General features: G+C 45.9%; 1 protein-coding gene across 5 annotated transcripts; it reads left to right on the top strand.

Moving 5' to 3' along the window:
- Positions 1–1,770: 1,770 nt before the first annotated feature.
- Positions 1,771–16,206, top strand: lctla (lactase-like a). Of its 5 annotated transcripts, XM_086107708.1 has the most exons (16): positions 1,897–2,192; positions 2,273–2,431; positions 3,628–3,788; positions 4,113–4,200; positions 4,932–5,024; positions 5,198–5,307; positions 5,414–5,542; positions 5,619–5,714; positions 8,118–8,172; positions 8,425–8,586; positions 9,364–9,638; positions 10,747–10,873; positions 10,941–11,140; positions 11,218–11,281; positions 11,414–11,487; positions 15,906–16,206. In XM_086107708.1, exons 2-15 carry the CDS (start codon positions 2,311–2,313, stop codon positions 11,485–11,487), a joined length of 1,755 nt encoding a protein of 584 aa, XP_085963834.1. In that variant the 5' UTR covers positions 1,897–2,192; positions 2,273–2,310; the 3' UTR covers positions 15,906–16,206. The 5 variants fall into 5 exon arrangements, with proteins under 5 accessions (XP_085963832.1, XP_085963834.1, XP_085963831.1 ...); XM_086107706.1 differs by lacking the exons at positions 1,897–2,192; positions 11,414–11,487 and adding an exon at positions 1,771–1,864; XM_086107705.1 differs by lacking the exon at positions 11,414–11,487.
- Positions 16,207–18,764: the final 2,558 nt, after the last annotated feature.

Below are 18,764 nucleotides of genomic sequence, written 5' to 3' on the forward strand. Positions count from 1 at the left end.
GGAGCCCTACAGTGCCATCTGTTGGTCCCAAACCAAATCATGACAGATAGAGATGGGCTGATGAAGCCTTGTGAAGCTTTTGAGGCCTTTGCCATATTGATTCGGAAAAAAGTCAAAGCCTCAAAGCATTATAAAATAGACCACACCGATGACATTTGGTCGTCGGTTAGGCTCTTAGCAGCTACAGTCGTCAAAGTGATTCGATTAAATTGATTTTTATTCCAACATAATACCGATGCATTCAGTCTTACACTTGTCTTGTGTCCGTCTAATGATCATCATGTATGCATGTAAGCTTTGCAACATTTTGACTAATATGGTCAAAAAGTCATGTCCTTTTACCCATTAGATTTGAATAAACATGATTTGGATATGGCGGCCCGGTAGTCCAGTGGTTAGCACGTCGGCTTCACAGTGCAGAGGTACCGGGTTCGATTCCAGCTCCGGCCTCCCTGTGTGGAGTTTGCATGTTCTCCCCGGGCCTGCGTGGGTTTTCTCCGGGTGCTCCGGTTTCCTCCCACATTCCAAAAACATGCATGTCAGGCTGATTGGACGCTCTAAATTGTCCCTAGGTGTGAGTGTGGGCGTGGATGGTTGTTCGTTTCTGTGTGCCCTGCGATTGGCTGGCAACTGATTCAGGGTGTCCCCCGCCTACTGCCCGGAGATGGCTGGGATAGGCTCCAGCACCCCCCGCGACCCTAGTGAGGATCAAGCGGTTCGGAAAATGGATGGATGGATGGATGATTTGGATATGACATAACTGTAAGTGTGTCTTTTTGGTGTAAAATGTATGTAAAAATCAATCCATAGTCATTTAATAGATTGTTTTATGACTACATTTAGCATATCTTAATGCCTTTTATGTGTGTGAAGGGACTGCTTGGTGCACATCTCAGCCAGTCAGGCTGAGATGTGCACCAAGCAGTCATTTAAGGAAGGAAGTAAGCATTGTAATATTGTTTCCTGCTTGCTTTAGCACATTCTGTTGTGTGTTCTGCGTGAAATTTAAAAGACATTGAATGTGGGCTCTTTTGTTGAAAAGTCATCAGGCCTATCACCTCCACAAAATATCGTGCCGATTGTTGTTTTATTTTTACACATTGAATTGGATGATAGCGGGGATATGCACATGAATTTTGGTGGCAATTGGTTGTGGCTTTCAGCGGCTGCCAGCGAGCTCCCACAGCTTACTGGCTAACAATGGGGGATTGGTAATGAAAAATGCTTGCAATATCAACATTTTTGAAAGTAAAGACAATTTACAATTTTGGTATTTTAGCAAGAAACATGCCCATATGCTTTTGTGGGCCACATAAAAGGATGTGGCGGGCCAGATCTCGCCCCAGGGCCTTGAGTTTGACACCAGTGCTTTAAATAGTGGCAAACTGGAACTGTTTCACACATTCTTCATAAAATGCCACAAGATTTGTTTGAGGGCAAATAAAGAACCCTAGCAGGCCGATTTATTGAATAAAAGTGACTTTACGAAGGAGAGACATTCTATTGAGTTATACTTTTCGTCCATAGTTGGAATCAAAACGGTGAGTCCCAATCTATTTTATTTAAATTAAGAATCTTGCAGTGCTTGCAATGGCAAAATCTACTTGCTCCAAAAGATCTGTTGGCCACAGCAGATTTTCACACTTCGCTGATTTTAAATAGAAGTGTGCGTGCGTGCGCACGTGTGTGTGGACTTGCTGTATGTGAGCTGATGAAAGCAGTAAATGCCCTGGATGCTTCACTGTGTTTTGTTACCACTCACTGGGTGACAGTGGTGCCCCATTCAACTAGCCCAGAAGATTGGAGACATTTCCATTGCTTTCGAGTAGCTTCCCGCAAGTTTCCAATGCAGGACAAGCGGCAGGTCAGACACGTATATGTACTTGTTCATGTAGGCGGACCAGCCCGGCCCGTTGTTGGGAGAGCTACACCACAGCCAGGGTGTACTCACGGGGAACTTATTATTTTGGCATTTTTAAACGACAGTCACAAAATATGTCCCTTGTCCTGGCAGCGCTGGACAAGCTGGCATATTTTCTGTCTCTCATAGGGTTTTGTGTCAGCGTGTCTTCCAGCTGGCTCAAATGAATCTTGAGTCAGAGCCAGCAATCTTTTCTAAATTACAATATGATTCCTGAGGTTTAGGGGTTGAGTAAAATGCTTTTTGATCAACACCTGGACATCTGACACTCGTGTGTTCAACTCTTCTGTCTTCATTTGAGCCTTTTTTGGTTCAAGTGCAGTTTATTAATGTTGTTATTCTTTACTGTAGGGGTGATCAAAGAAGAAGGATCCGAACCAACCATCACAATGCGAAGGTGCCTAGAGTTATGCCATGTGTTTGCATTGGTGCTGTGTATGTCAGCCAGGGAGGACTTTGACTGGGCGAAGACTGAAAGAACATCTTTCTATTATGGGACCTTCCCAACAGGTAAGTGTCCAAACATCAACCTCCTTTTACCAAAAATCCTAAACGTCAAGGAGTAGCGAATGTCTTTAGCATAGTTGTTTCAGACATTTTCAAAACCATGGGAGTTTAACTGGACATTTTCAAAATGCTAACACAGTTCACAACAATGGACTCAAAATATCCTACAATTCTTCAATTCGTTAAACAATTCTTAAAAAAAAAACAATAACAACAAAAAAATCACTGATAATCATCAAATATATATTTTTGATGAAACACAGGGGCAGGGCACTGACAAATTAACAAAACACATTAAGTATTTAAAAATGTTTTGAAAAAAAAGAAAAAAAACATTGGGCGGAAAAAAGCGTAAAAATGATACCGGTTTGCATTTGGATCATACCAAATCACAAAGTATTTACATTTTGACTTGTTTTAACATCAGTATTGCACCAATAATTTAATAGTGTACAAAGTCAATATTATTCGATCTTTCTTTGTGCAAGTAAATAAAAGTTCCCAAATCACCAAGTCATTTGTTTTGGAACCTGCCATGTGACTTCACACTGTTAGAGATGATCTAGAATACGACTAAGTATAATCATCAACTGTGAGAGAAGATGGTAATAAGTTCAACAGAATGAATATGAAGTACCGAATTTTCCGCACTATAAGGCGCTTTGGAATGTAAGGCGCACCTTCAATGCATCGCCTATTTTAAACCCGTGTTCATGTATAGGGCGCACCGCATTATAAGGCGCATAGAATAGGAGCTTCAATAGTGGCTGCGGAAAAATACGCTAATTAATAATTTGTATTAAAACTGAACTATATAAATACTCATAGGCCGAGGTGGGCTGTCACTCGTGAATTTGGGGAAAATGACGCGTCATTGACTATTTTTCAGCGCATTACAGCCGGCGGCTAAAACCACGACCACACACGCTCGTCGAAGAATATTACTGGCCGAATTTTGGCCCCATTACGTCCCTCCTCTCAAACTTCAGTCTCATAATTTCCAATGCAAGAGTATCAAAAAAAATCTACCTTCACAAAAGTAATACTGCAGTACTAATTGAACAATATGCAGATTGTAGTGGCTGAGGAAGTAGCTAAGCTAAATAGGGCAAACAAAGTCTTTGAAGCACAACATTAACAATCATTTGCCTATGATGAAAAATTATGCAAAAGAGTAACTCGAGTGATTTTCTCTGCAGGTTTTACCTGGGGGGCAGGCAGTTCTGCTTATCAGACCGAGGGAGCTTGGAATGTCGATGGCAAGGGAATGAGCATCTGGGACGCATTTTCCCATAAAAAGGGGAAAATATTTCAAAATGAAACTGGGGATTCCTCATGTGATGGGTACTACAAATTTAAGGTGCGAAAACACTAAAATGAATATTCAGTGTTTAAGGATGTCTGTAGCGGTACAATATTGTTCCTCACTTTTGTCCCTTCATTGCACTGATTGTAAATGCATCGAAGACACCAACCCTTAGACAAATGAACCCGGGTGGGTTGCGAAAGTCTGCTGAACCCTTTTCATGCCGCCTGATGGCCTGATAACATGATAAGCTGTCCACTGTAGCAACCACTGTCCCTGAAAGGGTTCAAATACTTCACACTTAACCTTTAATGTATTTCTTTTTCTGAAAAAAAAAGCAAAAATGTGACATTGTAATGTTTGCTGTTTTGTTTTAAGGATGACATTAACTTAATGAAAGACATGAAGCTGAATCATTATCGTTTCTCCATCTCCTGGCCAAGAATTTTACCAAGCGGAATCAAAGGTAATGTATACACATTCATTTGGCAGGAAGGATTTGCCAGTGTGGTGGCACGGTGGGCGACTGGTTAGCACGTCTGCTTCACAGTGCAGAGGTGCGGGGTTCGACTCAAGCCCCCAGCCTTCCTTTGTGGAGTTTGCATATGTTCTTCCCGTCCGTGTCTGCGTGGGTTTTCTCTGGGCACTTCGGTTTCCTCCCACATTCTCAAAAACAGGCACAGTAGGTTAATGGATACCTCTGAATTGACCCTTGGTGTGATTGTGAGTGTGAATGGTTGTTTGTCTATGTGTGTGCCGTGCGATTGGCTGGCAACCGGTTTAGGGTGGACCCCGCCTACTGCCCAAAGAAGGCTGGGATAGGCTCCAACACACCTGGGACCCTTGTGAGGATGAAGCGATTCAGATAATGGATGGATGGATGGATGCTTTTGTTAGATTGTTCCAAAAAGTTCCATTTTGTCTGTTGAACCCAAAAGATTTTGTTATTTGGCGGCCCGATGTTCCAGTGGTTAGCGCGTCGACCTCACAATGCGGAGGTGCCGGGTTTAATCCCGGCTCCGGCCTCCCTGTGTGGAGTTTGCATGTTCTCCCCGGGCCTGCGTGGGTTTTCTCCGGGTATTCCGGTTTCCTCCCACATTCCAAAACTTGCATGGCAGGCTAATTGAACACTCTTAATTGTCCCGAGGTGTGAGTGTGAGCGCGGATGGTTGTTCGTCTCTGTGTGCCCTGCGATAGGCTGGCAACCGGTTCAGGGTGCCCCCCGCCTACCCCCGAAGATGGCTGGGAAAGGCTCCAGCACCCCCGCGGACCCTTGTGAGGATAAAGCGGGTCAGAAAATGGATGGATGGATAGATTTTGTTATTCGTGCATCAACTTAAAACGAGCACATAAAATGCAATTGTAAATATAGTATAGCAAAGGCATGTTTTTTTTTTAAAGCGCAGAACATATCAAATGATTGACTTCATTACTGGCCATGTGACTGTATGAATCTGTTTCAGGTGAATACGTCAATGAAAAAGGAATTAAATATTACAATGACCTGATCAACATGTTGCTGGAAAATAAGATCACACCCATTGTTACTTTGTATCACTGGGATTTACCACAGGTTGACAACAAATTGATGACATTTATTTTGAATTTTGGAAAAATTGATTACAACCTGAAAAAAAAAAGAAAAAAAATCTGAGATGTTTTTATTGTTGACCCCCCAGGCGTTACAGGACAAATATGGTGGCTGGCAGAACGTCAGCATGGTCAACTACTTCAACGACTTTGCCAATTTATGCTTTGAAAGGTTCGGCAGCCGAGTGAAGTATTGGATCACATTCAACAATCCCTGGGTATGTAAGACCAAAGATGACACGCTGCCTTCGCTGCCATGAAATGGAATTGTCATAGAAGGGCTTGTGTTTCCAGTCGATTGCTGTGGAAGGATATGAAACGGGGGAACATGCACCAGGCTTGAAGATGAAAGGAATGGGAGCTTACAGAGCTGCACACCATATCATCAAGGTATTTCGTTTCAAGTGTTTGTGTCTTTGCCAAGTCTGATTTCCACAAAATCTGTACCCATGGCAAATGCAATTCTTGCTCTCTACTTGCATTCCTTCTGATGATTATCATGACTCGGATGACAGATACTCGACACAGATCTAAATTCAGTCCATATACTCGAATCCAAGCCCCTTTCTTTAAAACTATTTCCAAAGGTCCACAAGTCAGGACATTATAATAAGTTCAGCGATGCATACAGGTGACTTGAGTCTTGGGGTGCAGCACTGGATTTAATGACAACTCATCATAAACATCATAGGTGCCCCCAGAGCTTGTTTACCCGGGCATATGGCCCAGTAGCAATGAGCTGTGCCCCAGGCGCAGACTGACCATCGACTAAAACTCAATAAAAACCGACGAGGCAGACTAAATGTGATCAAAACTAACAAGCGCGAATGATAGTGGACTTTAAAAATGTGTCAATTAGCACTACTGCGCAGTTGTTGGCATGTTGCAGCAACCACCTGCAGTGTTTCCTTCCATTCATTAATTTGTGACCACTGCTCACGATGGACCTTCTTGTCCTCTCCACTCTCCTCCCGGGCTGGTTATGTGTCAAGCGGCACTGGCAGGTGGACCCCACCTCTGATAGACAGCTTAAATTGGTCTAGGTCAGGGGTGGGCAACCCAAAATGTTGAAAGAGCCATATTGGACCAAAAATAAACAAAAAACAAATATGTCTGGAGCCACAAAAAATAAAAAGCCTTATAATGAAGGCAACACATGCTGTGTGTATCTATATGAGCTATATTAGCCTGCTATCAACATGACAAAGTTGGCTGCAAATACACAACGAGCATTCATGATTAAAAGTTTTTTCCCCCCCCCTGCAGTTCATCCTGTAGAGGAAGGGTGCCCAAACCTTTTTGAAGGAAGATCTACTTTTTGAACATCCAACCTCCTGCGATCGACCCGTTACCGCACATGCGCGCATACGCACACACTTCCACACGCATGCTGTAATGAGCGACAGCCGTAATGGCCGCTGAGATGAACGAGGCACGGGATGCACTTTCGCAGCGTGCTAACCATCGTAGCTCACGTGTACCGTTTAAAAATGCTTTTCTTGGCCGCCCAGATTCCCATTCTTAGCAAGTACCCTCGGTGAATCGTACATGAAAGGCAGCTGTTTTTTTTTTTTTTTAACAACAACGCCCTGACTGACATTCCGCCCTGCGAATAGAAACGTGTGTCGTGGGCTGTGATGCAAATATTCGTTGACGAAATGTTGACATTTATTTATTCGACACATTTTTACAGCATCGGAAAACGTTAGTAATGTTTGTGTCATGTTTGTCTTCTGACAGAAACCATATGAAAACAAAAAATATATTTCCCTCCCATGTTTTTCCATTTTCAAAGATTTTTTTTAAAAAGCCCTAGGAAGCCACTGGGGGGCGCTAAAGAGACGCATTTGGCTCGAGAGCCGCGTGTTGCCGATCCCCGGTCTAAGTCAATGACAAAACCCTAAAAAGTCATTGCAATGACACGTGGGGCATCGGAGAGACCACTACTAGCCAGACCTGTTGAAAATATGGAAGCACATCAATGTGACATTCGCATATGGAACAAAACAGTCTGTATAGTATCCGTTTGCATTTATTTGCACAGAACAGATATGTTCTGTTATGCTGCAATAAGTTAGTCCTATTCTGACATTGATTATTTCTCCTATATTCGGAGAGTAATACATTTGCCTGTCAAATGCTAAAATTGTTACCACACACACACACACACACACACACACACACACACACACACACACACACACACACACACACACACACACACACACACACACACACACGCACAGTGGAGTTGGGGCTGTGTGTGTATGTGGGTGTGTGTGCAGGAGGAACCAGATGTAGTAGAGCCTTTTTTTTCTGCCAATGGACTGGTTCATTTTGCAAATGCAATTTCAATGGACTGACCATCAATTAAATTCTTGCCATGGTGATCAAGTCCATTTAGGGCATATATATTTCCGCGACAGGATTTATATTTAATTTTTTTTAAATATCTCTGTACGGTGCGGTACCAAACAGCCCACAGGCCGTTACAGATAATGGACCGCAGAAGTGTTGTAGGGGGCCTGTGCCCCAGTATAGCTCTATGCTTAGCAAAAGCCCCGATAAACATTTTGATAATCAATTTATCGTTTCGACACCTTGTTGAATTGAAAATTGTCCAAAACTTCCAAATTTCATCTTCTCAAAGATCAATATTCTCAAAATTCTCTCAACAGCAGACTGATAACTTTTTGCGTTGAATTCAATGAATACATTTACAAACATCTGACTGACTTTGGTGATTAACTCTTGCACGTGGAGATCTGAACATTTCTATTTGTTTTACCACAGGCACATGCGAAGGTGTGGCACACATATGACAAGGGCTGGAGGAGCAAACAGAAAGGTATCAAGCAACCAGAAACCAGATGACTCACAATGGTCACATCATTTTTTACTGCAGGGTGGAAACCTCTCATGCCCAAACTTGGTTAATTTCTTTTTTTTCCCCACCCAGTTACACTAGCGGACTTATGTGGGTCTGTTTATTTTAGAAACACACTTTTTTCCCCAACTTCCTGAAAAGTAACATTTTGTATATGGAGACATGAGGATTCCGCTTGACGTCATCATGACACAAAAATATTTGTGCGCTTAGGCCTAGTCGGAATCTCGCTGACAGCTGACTGGGGTGAACCAGTGGACGCCAGCAACCAGAAAGACATTGAAGCAGCCGAGCGATACATCCAGTTCTACTTGGGATGGTTTGCCACACCCATCTTCAGGGGAGACTACCCTCAGGTTATGAAAGAATACATCGGTACGCTTTGCTCACGTGCTACGGGCTACTTACTGCTCATTTTTACTCGGTATTCATTTGTCCTTTCACCAGTTAGGTGAAATATTTGCACAGTGACAGAGATCACAGGATTTCAATGTTGCTTTTCGACTAGGCCATTTAGATGTGATGATATTGTGGAATGTAGATGGTGAAATCCCTAAATTCCTTACAATTCCATGTTGAGAAACATTGTTCTTAAACCATTGGATTATTTGCTCATGCAGTTGTTCATAAAGCGGTGAAAACCTACCCCATCCTGACTTGTGAACAACTGAAGCATTCGAGGGTGTGCCAATCATGACACTTTCCAGTTAACTTGTTCATCCGTAGAATGTGGCAAACATTTTTTAAAGCTTTTTTTCTTCTTTTTTTAGCAATCCTCAACTATCTTTTGTTTCCCCTCTCCCAATTTTCTGGGAACGCATAGGAGGCATCAAATTGAAAATGATAGCATATTTACAACAACCACAACAAAAAAAAAAAGTTGATCAGTTTCAACATTACATATCTTGTCTTTGTAGCGTATTCAATTAAAGATAGTTTGAAGAGGCTTTTCAAATCATTGTAGTTCTATTTGCATTCATATTTTACACAACGTACCCACTTCATTGAAATTGGGGTTTGCATTGTTGTGAAAGTCAGAAATTAAAACTGAGAGTCTAAACTTTAATCATGTTTATTTCACCACCGTGATGGGATAAGGAGTGTCCCTGTCCAAATTCTTTTGGACCTTACCGGATATCCTCTCACCATAAGGCAGGAAGAGTGGCCAACAGGGCCTCGGAGCTTCGCGGCTCCCCGTGTTCTCGGCGCAGGAAAAGAGTGACATCAGGGGTACCTGTGACTTCCTGGGCCTCGGGCACTTCACGACTCGCTACGTCACGCAAAAAAATTATCCATCAAGCATTGGGGACAGCTACTTTGCAGATCGGGACCTGGCGGAGCTGGTTGACCCAGAGTGGCCCGACCCTGGCTCCGAATGGCTCTACTCTGTGCCTTGGGGCTTCAGACGCATGTTGAACTTTGTCAAGGTACACAACAAAACTGCATCGTAGAACATAACTCAGATGTGAACATTGCTTCTGATTACACTCAACAAAATAAATAACTCACTGTATTATTAAACATAATGAAACCCTCCATGGCGGCCCGTTAGTCCAGTCGTTAGCACGTCGACTTCACAGTGCAGAGGTTCAATTCCAGCTTCGGACTCCCTATGTGGAGTTTGCATGTTCTCCCCGGGCCTGCGTGGGTTTTCTCCGGGTGCTCCGGTTTCCTCCCACATTCCAAAAACATGCATGTCAGGCTGATTGGACGCTCTAAATTCTCCCTAGGTGTGAGTGTGAGCGCGGATGGTTGTTCGTCTCTATGTGCCCTGCGATTGGCTGGCAACCAGTTCAGGGTGTCTCCCGCCTACTGCCCGATGACAGCTGGGTTAGGCTCCAGCACCCCCCGCGACCCTAGTGAGGATTAAGCGGTTCGGAAGATGAATGAATGAATGAATGAAACCCTCCATCTATCCATTTTCCGATCCTCTTATCCTCACAAGGGTCGCTGGAGCCTATCCCAGCTGTCTTCAGGTCGTAGGCAGGGGACATCCTGAACCAGTTGCCAGCCAATCGCAAGGCACACACAGGCGAACAACCATCCACGCTCATGCTCACACCTCGGGACAATTTAGAGTGTTCAATCAGCCTGTCATGCATGTTTTTGGAATGTGGGAAGAAACCGGAGTACCCGGAGAAAACCCACGTAGATCCGGGGAGAACATGCAAACTCCATACAGGGAGGCCGGAGCTGGAATTGAACCTCTGCATCGACTGCGAGGTCGATGCACTAACCAATGGACCACCGGGCCGCCCAGATAATAAAACGTTTAAAAATAAAATAAATAAACAAATAAAGGTGAAATATTAAGCCTTTGAGGGACAGCGGTTAGCACCGCCGGAGAGGGCCGGCGCGGAGGCAAAATGCGTCTGCGAGAGTGGCGTCGTCGCGTGATTAAAAAAGTGTTACTGCAGTTATCGTGTTATCAGGTTACAGGGTGCATGAAAGGGTTAAACCCATTTTACGGACACATGCTTCATACAATGGCAAGGGCAGGACAATGTGTCACATATTTGGAACTCTCTCCCACAGAGTCAGTACGGAAACCCGATGATCTACGTGACAGAAAATGGTGTATCAGAAAAGACGCTGTGCATCGACCTGTGTGATGACTGGAGGATGCAGTACTTCAAAGACTACATCAATGAGATGCTTAAAGGTGAGGCCACTATGCTGAAGATAGCACACCATTCCTGTAAACCTTTTTTGATTGATTTGTGTTCCAGCTGTAAAAGATGGAGTGAATGTGAAGGGCTACACCGCCTGGTCTCTCCTGGATAACTTTGAGTGGGATGTCGGTTACTCCGAGAGATTTGGCCTCTACTATGTGGACTTCAGGAACAAAAATAAACCACGGTACCCGAAGGCTTCAGTCCAGTTCTATAAACGCATCATCAGCTCGAATGGCTTCCCCAGTCAGAGAGAGGTAACGACACACACCACGTTTCAGATGATTTCTCCATGAGACCGTACGGGATTCATTGAGGTTCGGGATTTCTACAGGTGGAGAGTTGGAAGAGGAAAGCAATCGAGACATGTTCTTCCAGCAATCAGCTCCTGGCAGCAGGTAAGCACAATCCAGCACTTGAATTTTTTTTTTTTTTTTTTTTTACAGTCGGGACTGATAAACCAAATGGAACCAAACACAAACTTGTTACTTTGCTTTCTAATGGGGATTTTCTTTGCTTTGCCCCTCCAGCTAGAAGAAAATCCCAGGGAGGTCAGGAACATTCAGGATTGCAAAAGACTTGGCCAGTTCATGATGAAGTTTAGGTACAAGTGTTGAAATCGCAGATCTACACCATTCTTCCAGCAAACTTACTTGATTCTACTTGAATATTAACATGCAGCACATCGATGGGTTTCATAATAGCATTAGAAAAGCAATTGACCAATATATACATAGCAATTTCTGTTGAATGACTTTGGCTAATGCAGGATTTGCCTCTCCGTGAGCCGTCACCTTACCGTGGTGGAGGGGTTTGTGTGTCCCAATGATCCTAGGAGCTAAGTTGTCTGGGGCTTTATGCCCCTGGCAGGGTCACCCATGGCAAACAGGTCCTAGGTGAGGGACCAGACAAAGCACGGCTCACAAAGCCCCTTATGATAGATAAAATCGATGGCACTCAGTTTCCCTTGCCCGGACGCGGGTCACTGGGGCCCCCCTCTGGAGCCAGGCCTGGAGGTGGGGCTCGTTGGCGAGCGCCTGGTGGCCGGCCTACACCCATGGGGCCCGGCCGGGCTCAGCCCGAAGAGGCAACGTGGGTCCCCCTTCTCATGGTCTCACCACCCGTGGGAGGGGTCAAAGGGGTCGGGTGCAATGCGAGCTGGGCGGCAGCCAAAGGCGGGGACCCTGGCGGTCCGATCCTCGGCTGCAGAAGCTAGCTCTTGGGACATGGAATGTCACCTCTCTGGCAGGGAAGGAGCCCGAGCTGGTGTGTGAGGTAGAGAAGTTCCGACTGGATATAGTCGGACTTGCCTCCACACACAGCCTGGGTTCTGGTACTAGTTCTCTCGAGAGGGGTTGGACTCTCTTCCACTCTGGAGTTGCTCATGGTGAGAGGCGCAGAGCAGGTGTGGGCATGCTCATTGCCCCCCGGCTCAGTGCCTGTACATTGGGGTTCACACCGGTAGATGAGAGGGTTGCTTCCCTCCGCCTTCGGGTGGGGGGACGGGTCCTGACTGTTGTTTGTGCATATGCACCAAACAGCAGCTCAGCATACCCACCCTTTTTGGAGTCCTTGGAGGGTGTGCTGGAGAGTACTCCTGCTGGGGACTCCCTTGTTCTACTGGGGGACTTCAATGCTCACGTGGGCAATGACAGTGAGACCTGGAGGGGCGTGATTGGGAGGAACGGCCCCCCCGATCAGAACTCGAGTGGTGTTTTGTTATTGGACTTCTGTGCTTGTCACGGACTGTCCATAACGAACACCTTGTTCAAACATAAGGGTGTCCATATGTGCACTTGGCACCAGGACACCCTGGGCCGTAGTTCGATGATCGACCTTGTGGTTGTATCATCGGATTTGCGGCCGCATGTTCTGGACACTCGGGTGAAGAGAGGGGCGGAGCTGTCAACTGATCACCACCTGGTGGTGAGTAGGCTCCGATGGTGGGGGAAGATGCCGGTCCGTCCTGGCAGACCCAAACGTATTGTGAGGGTTTGTTGGGAGCGTCTGCCGGAATCCCCTGTCAGAAGGAGTTTCAACTCCCACCTCCGACAGAGCTTTTCCCATGTTCCGGGGGAGACGGGGGACATTGAGTCCGAGTGGACCATGTTCCGTGCCTCGATTGTTGAGGCGGCCAATCTGAGTTGTGGCCGTAAGGTGGTTGGTGCCTGTCGTGGCGGCAACCCTCGTACTCGCTGGTGGACACCAGCAGTAAGGGATGCCGTCAAGCTGAAGAAGGAGTCCTATCGAGCCTTTATGGCCTGTGGGACCCCAGAGGCAGCTGACGGGTATCGACTGGCCAAGCGGAACGCAGCTTCGGTGGTCGCCGAGGCAAAAACCCGAGCGTGGGAAGAGTTCGGTGAGGCCATGGAAGCCGACTTCCGGACGGCTTCGAGGAAATTCTGGTCCACCATCCGACGTCTCAGGAGGGGGAAGCAGTGCACCACTAACACTGTGTACAGTGGGGATGGGGCACTGCTGACTTCGACTCGGGACATTGTGAACCGGTGGGCAGAGTACTTCGAAGACCTCCTCAACTCCACCAACACGTCTTCTTTGGAGGAAGCAGAGTCTGAGGACCCTGAGGTGGGCTCTCCTATCTCTGTGGTTGAAGTCACCGATGTGGTTAAAAAGCTCCTCGGTGGCAAGGCCCCAGGGATGGATGAGATCCGCCCGGAGTTCCTCAAGGCTCTGGATGTTGTGGGGCTGTCCTGGTTGACACGCCTCTGCAACATCGCGTGGTCAACGGGGAGAGTGCCTCTGGATTGGCAGTCCGGGGTGGTAGTCCCCCTTTTTAAAAAGGGGGACCGGAGGGTGTGTTCCAACTACAGAGGGATCACACTCCTCAGCCTCCCTGGTAAGGTCTATTCAGGGGTGCTGGAGAGGAGGGTCCGTCAGGAAGTCGAGCCTCAGATTGAGGAGGAGCAGTGTGGTTTTCGTCCCGGCCGTGGAACAGTGGACCAGCTCTACACCCTTAGCAGGGTCCTCGAGGGTATGTGGGAATTCGCCCAACCAGTCTACATGTGTTTTGTGGACTTGGAGAAGGCGTTTGACCGTGTCCCTCGGGGAGTTCTGTGGGGGGTGCTTCGTGGGTATGGGGTACCGAACCCCCTGATACGGGCTATTCGGTCACTATACCACCGATGTCAGAGTTTGGTTCGCATTGCCGGCAGTAAGTCGGAATCGTTTCCAGTGAGGGTAGGACTCCGCCAAGGCTGCCCTTTGTCACCGATTCTGTTCATAATCTTTATGGACAGAATTTCTAGGCGCAGCCGAAGCGTTGAGGGCGTCCGTTTTGGTGGCCTCAGTATTGCATCCCTGCTTTTTGCAGATGATGTGGTGCTGTTGGCTCCTTCAAACGGGGCTCTCCAACTCTCACTGGAGCGTTTCGCAGCCGAGTGTGAAGCGGTTGGGATGAAAATCAGCACCTCCAAATCTGAAACCATGGTCCTCAGTCGGAAAAGGGTGGAGTGCCCCCTCCGGGTCGGGGGAGAGATCTTGCCCCAAGTGGAGGAGTTTAAGTATCTTGGGGTCTTGTTCACGAGTGAGGGCAGGAGGGAGCGAGAGATCGACAGGCGGATCGGTGCAGCGTCTGCTGTGATGCGGACGTTGTATCGGTCTGTCGTGGTGAAGAAGGAGCTGAGCCAAAGGGCGAAGCTCTCAATTTACCGGTCGATCTACGTTCCAACCCTCATCTATGGTCACGAGCTATGGGTCGTGACCGAAAGAACGAGATCCCGGATACAAGCGGCCGAAATGAGTTTTCTCCTTCAAACAGGGCTCTCCAACTTAGTTTGGAGTTTATCTCTCCCTTAGAGATAAGGTGAGAAGTTCGGTCATCCGGGAGGGGCTCAGAGTCGAGTCGCTTCTCCTCCACATCGAGAGGAGCCAGATGAGGTGGCTTGGGCATCTGATTCGGATGCCTCCTGAACGCCTCCCTGGTGAGGTGTTCCGGGCATGTCCCACCGGGAGGAGACCCCGAGGAAGACCCAGGACACGCTGGAGTGACTATGTCACCCAGCTGGCCTGGGAACGCCTCGGGATCCCCCGGGGAGAGCTGGAAGAAGTAGCTAGGGAGAGGGAAGTCTGGGCTTCCCTGCTAAAGCTGTTGCCCCCGCGACCCGGCCCCGGATAAGCGGTAGAAGATGGATGGATGGATGGAGGATTTTCATCTCACGTTCACAATATCACTCATAGTTCACACAATCCAAAATATTACATTTTATAAAACGAAATATATGATAATGACAACAAATGACCTTTTATTATTTAAGTACTTTAAACGCTTCATTACATGCAGTATCGATCAAATGTTTTGACATACGGCACCGTCTCGTTCAATCACATGAGTAATTTGTCCCAAAACATTTTAACTGACAACAGAATACAGATACTTGAGGTCCACGTGCATCAGTGATGCAATCGGGCTTTCTTAAGAGAAGATAATCTTCAGTTTTGATTGACTTCGTGACAGAGATATCGAATAGTAATTTTTACGGTTGTACTTTGCTGTGTCGCCACATCAGGAGAGACGACTTTCTGATGTTCAATAAACTTGATTTAATTGCATGAGAAGGTCAAAATAAAAATGATTCAGTGTTGTTTAGAGGAACTTCGAATTCAATAATGAACATTTGTGAAATGAACTCCTCTTTGACAGTGCAAATCTTAACTGAGACTTTACTGTCTTTTGAAAAGACAGAAATGGAAACACAGCTCATGTTGAATCTTGGTCAGCGAGTATATGATAATTATTTACTACAGTTAATTTGAATATCGTTAGCAGTCTGGAGGGAGTATGAAGGCAATATTTGATTTGAAATCTCAATTTATTACATGTTAATTTAGCATGTGCAGGACAGAAGACAGCTCAGTGAAAAACAGTGAGCAACAGCTTGAATAAATAAGAGTCTACATTTGTTCATCTAATCAGAGCTCTTTTTTTTTTTAAACTGATAACGAAGACGTGTAGATCGCCAAAGGTTGGTGACGTTTCGGTCTCTCTTCTTCTGTGTGTTTCAGATCCACTGATTGGCCACATGGAGATGGTGACGGAGATTGTGGTTCCCACCGTGTGTACACTGTGCATCCTCCTCGGTGCAGTCTTCCTCATGTTCCTGCTGCAAAGACGCTTTTGAGACACTCACAGATCCCCCTTTGACATGATCAGACCTCAGTGGCCCTGGAGAAATTAATTAAGCCAATCTGAGAATGAGTCAGAATCAGAAACACATACATAGTCATCAGAATTTATTGATATGGTATGCGTGTCTTGATGTTCTCTTTTGAATAAACTTTTCAGACTCTAAGTGGAATATCAAAATAGCCTCCAACTGTCACGATCTGTCTGCGAGAGTGAATTAAAGTTTGCTATTTGATTTAGAAATGAGAACACTGTGGTTGCGTTGACTGGTTTTATTTGCAACGAATGGAAACAACTGCGGCGGCCCGGTGGTCTAGTGGTTAGTGCGTCGACCTCACAGTGCAGTGGTACTGGGTTCAATTCCAGCTCCGGGCTCCCTGTGTGGAGTTTGTATGTTCTCCCCCCCTGCCTGCATGGTTTTTCTCCAGGTACTCCGGTTTCCTCCTACATTCCAAACACATGCATCACAGGCTGATTGAACGCTCCAAATTGTCCCTTGGTGTGAGTGTGAGCGCAAATGGTTGTTCGTCTATGTGTACCCTTCGAGTGGCTGGCCAGCAGTTCAGGTTATACGCCGCCTACTGCCTGAAGACAGCTGGGACAGGCTCCAGCACCCCCCACGACCCTTGTGAGGATAAGCGAATCGGAATATCCATGGATGGATGGAAACAACTGCCTTTCAAACTTGTAAGACCAAAAACTGAACAAAACTATAAAAGCGATACGTATGATTTTGCTTCAGTTTTTCATGATCTGAGTAAAAAAAACAACAAAAAAAACTACTTTTTTTATAAACACAAAATGCCCGCTTCTCTCACTTATTGGCAACAAATTCTTCTACTTGTATGTATTAATCATAAGCAGTTCTCCTTTGCCTGAGAATTCCATTCACCTCAGAGATGTGGCACAGCAAGCTACACACAGACTCCCACACTGCAGACTTGTCCTTTTATTGTGGAGCACCGAAGGCACACCTGTGCAATAATCATTCGATCATATCGGGATCTTGTTGTTTGTTGCAACACTGAGTTTAATAAAACAGACTTGTGTTTAAAAAAAAAAATCTCATGCCAAAAAGTCAGTAAATTCATCATTCCACAATTTTTTTGATCCGCTTATCCTCCCAAGGGTCATGGGGCGTGCTGGAGTCCACCCCAGCTGTCTTCGAGCAGTAGGCAGGGGGACACCATGAACCGGTTGCCAACCAATCGCAGGGCACACATAGACGAACAGCCATCCACGCTCACACTCACACCAAGGGACAATTTAGAGTGTTCCATTAAGCTGTTTTTGGAATGTGGGAGGAAACCGGAGGACCCAGAGAAAACCTGGGCAGGCCCATGGAGAACATGCAAACTCCACACAGGAAGGCCGGAGTCGGGATCGAACCCGCAACCTCTGCACTGTGAGGCGGACGTACTAACCAGTCTCCCACTTGGCCATCGAGTCAGTAAATTCTGTTTGTCAAATGATGGTGTAAAAAATTGGGCGTCTGGCTTTGAATGGGAAACGATGGGCCAGTTTCACAGACAACACTTAAGCCTGGTCCCAGGCTAACTTTCAATCAGGTGCACTTATTTTAAAATAATCATTGATTTTATCTGTTCTGGATTAAACAAAGACAATTTCAAAAAGGTGGATTAGAGCTACTCTAGGACCAAAATGAAATGTATATTCATCCTGCAAAGTGGCAGCTTTAACTTCATTTTAATACTGTTCATGAAAGGGAGCGCACAGATGGTTTGGGAGCATGGAGTATTTGCAATATCTAAATGAAGACCAATATCTGCTACAGAAAACAGCCAGACAAATACTCGTGGGTAGGAGTCATCAGTTAGATGAAAGAACCTTCCGAGACCGCTTTCGTATGTACAAAGAAGTACAGTACTGGATTTAACCGCTTTGCTTGAGCATAGACTTTCCTCCATAACTCAAAGAGGAAGGCCTGTACCCAGTTCTCTCCAAGGTCTGATCACTTTTACATTCTTGGAACTTTTCATCGTGAAACTGGTGATTGGTGTGGTGCCAGTGAAGCAACAGTGTGTAGAGTAGTTCGGAATGTCTGCAGTGCCACTTGTGAACTGAGAAATTTGTACATGAAGTTCCCTGATGCTGCTGGGCAAGAGAAGTATAAAGTGCGATTCTACAAATATGGGAACTTCCCAGGAGTGAATGGCTGTACCGATGGATGTCATGTTGGAATCAAGTGTCCACCAACTCCTGATGCTGAGGAGAACAGGAAGCGTAAGAACTGGTTTTCCACTAATGTTCAGGCTGCATACTGACTGCACACTTCCAATTTCGACTTTTTAAACATTGTTGCCCGTTTGAAAGGAAATTCTTCATTGTGTGCTCAGTTTGAGAGAGGTTAACATAGTGGACGACAACTTGGTGGCAGTGAATATTCTCAGAGTTCATATTTATTCACACCACGGTCACATCCCATAACACCTTAGCAGCACGTATACAACAGAGCTCATATTCGCACTAGAGGTTGAGTGCATGTTTGGAGGGTGGAAAAATCCATTTCCAGTCTTTATGCAATATACTTTGTTTTTAGCCAAGAAGATGCTGCAAGGTCATCAATGCTATAGCTGTGCTGCTCAACTATCTGAAGTAGCAGGATTGTCCTGACCTTCCAATAGAAGACCAGAATGATCCACATGTGCCCATGCCCGTGACAGCAAATAACCAACGAGAACTTGCACTCAGAGCCGCTTTCACATTGCAGCGCTTCA

This window comes from Hippocampus guttulatus, chromosome 3, assembly GCF_054856545.1.
Source record: "Hippocampus guttulatus isolate MCC_2025c chromosome 3, RoL_Hgut_1.0, whole genome shotgun sequence".
In the NCBI taxonomy this organism is placed as follows: domain Eukaryota; kingdom Metazoa; phylum Chordata; class Actinopteri; order Syngnathiformes; family Syngnathidae; genus Hippocampus; species Hippocampus guttulatus.

Coding starts and splice junctions, on each gene's coding strand:
- lctla (XM_086107706.1), top strand. CDS start 2,311: ATGCGAAGGTGCCTAGAGTTATGCCATGTGTTTGCATTGGTGCTGTGT. Junction 2,432..3,627: donor TTATGGGACCTTCCCAACAG/GTAAGTGTCCAA, acceptor TTTTCTCTGCAG/GTTTTACCTGGGGGGCAGGC. Junction 3,789..4,112: donor ATGGGTACTACAAATTTAAG/GTGCGAAAACAC, acceptor TTTTGTTTTAAG/GATGACATTAACTTAATGAA.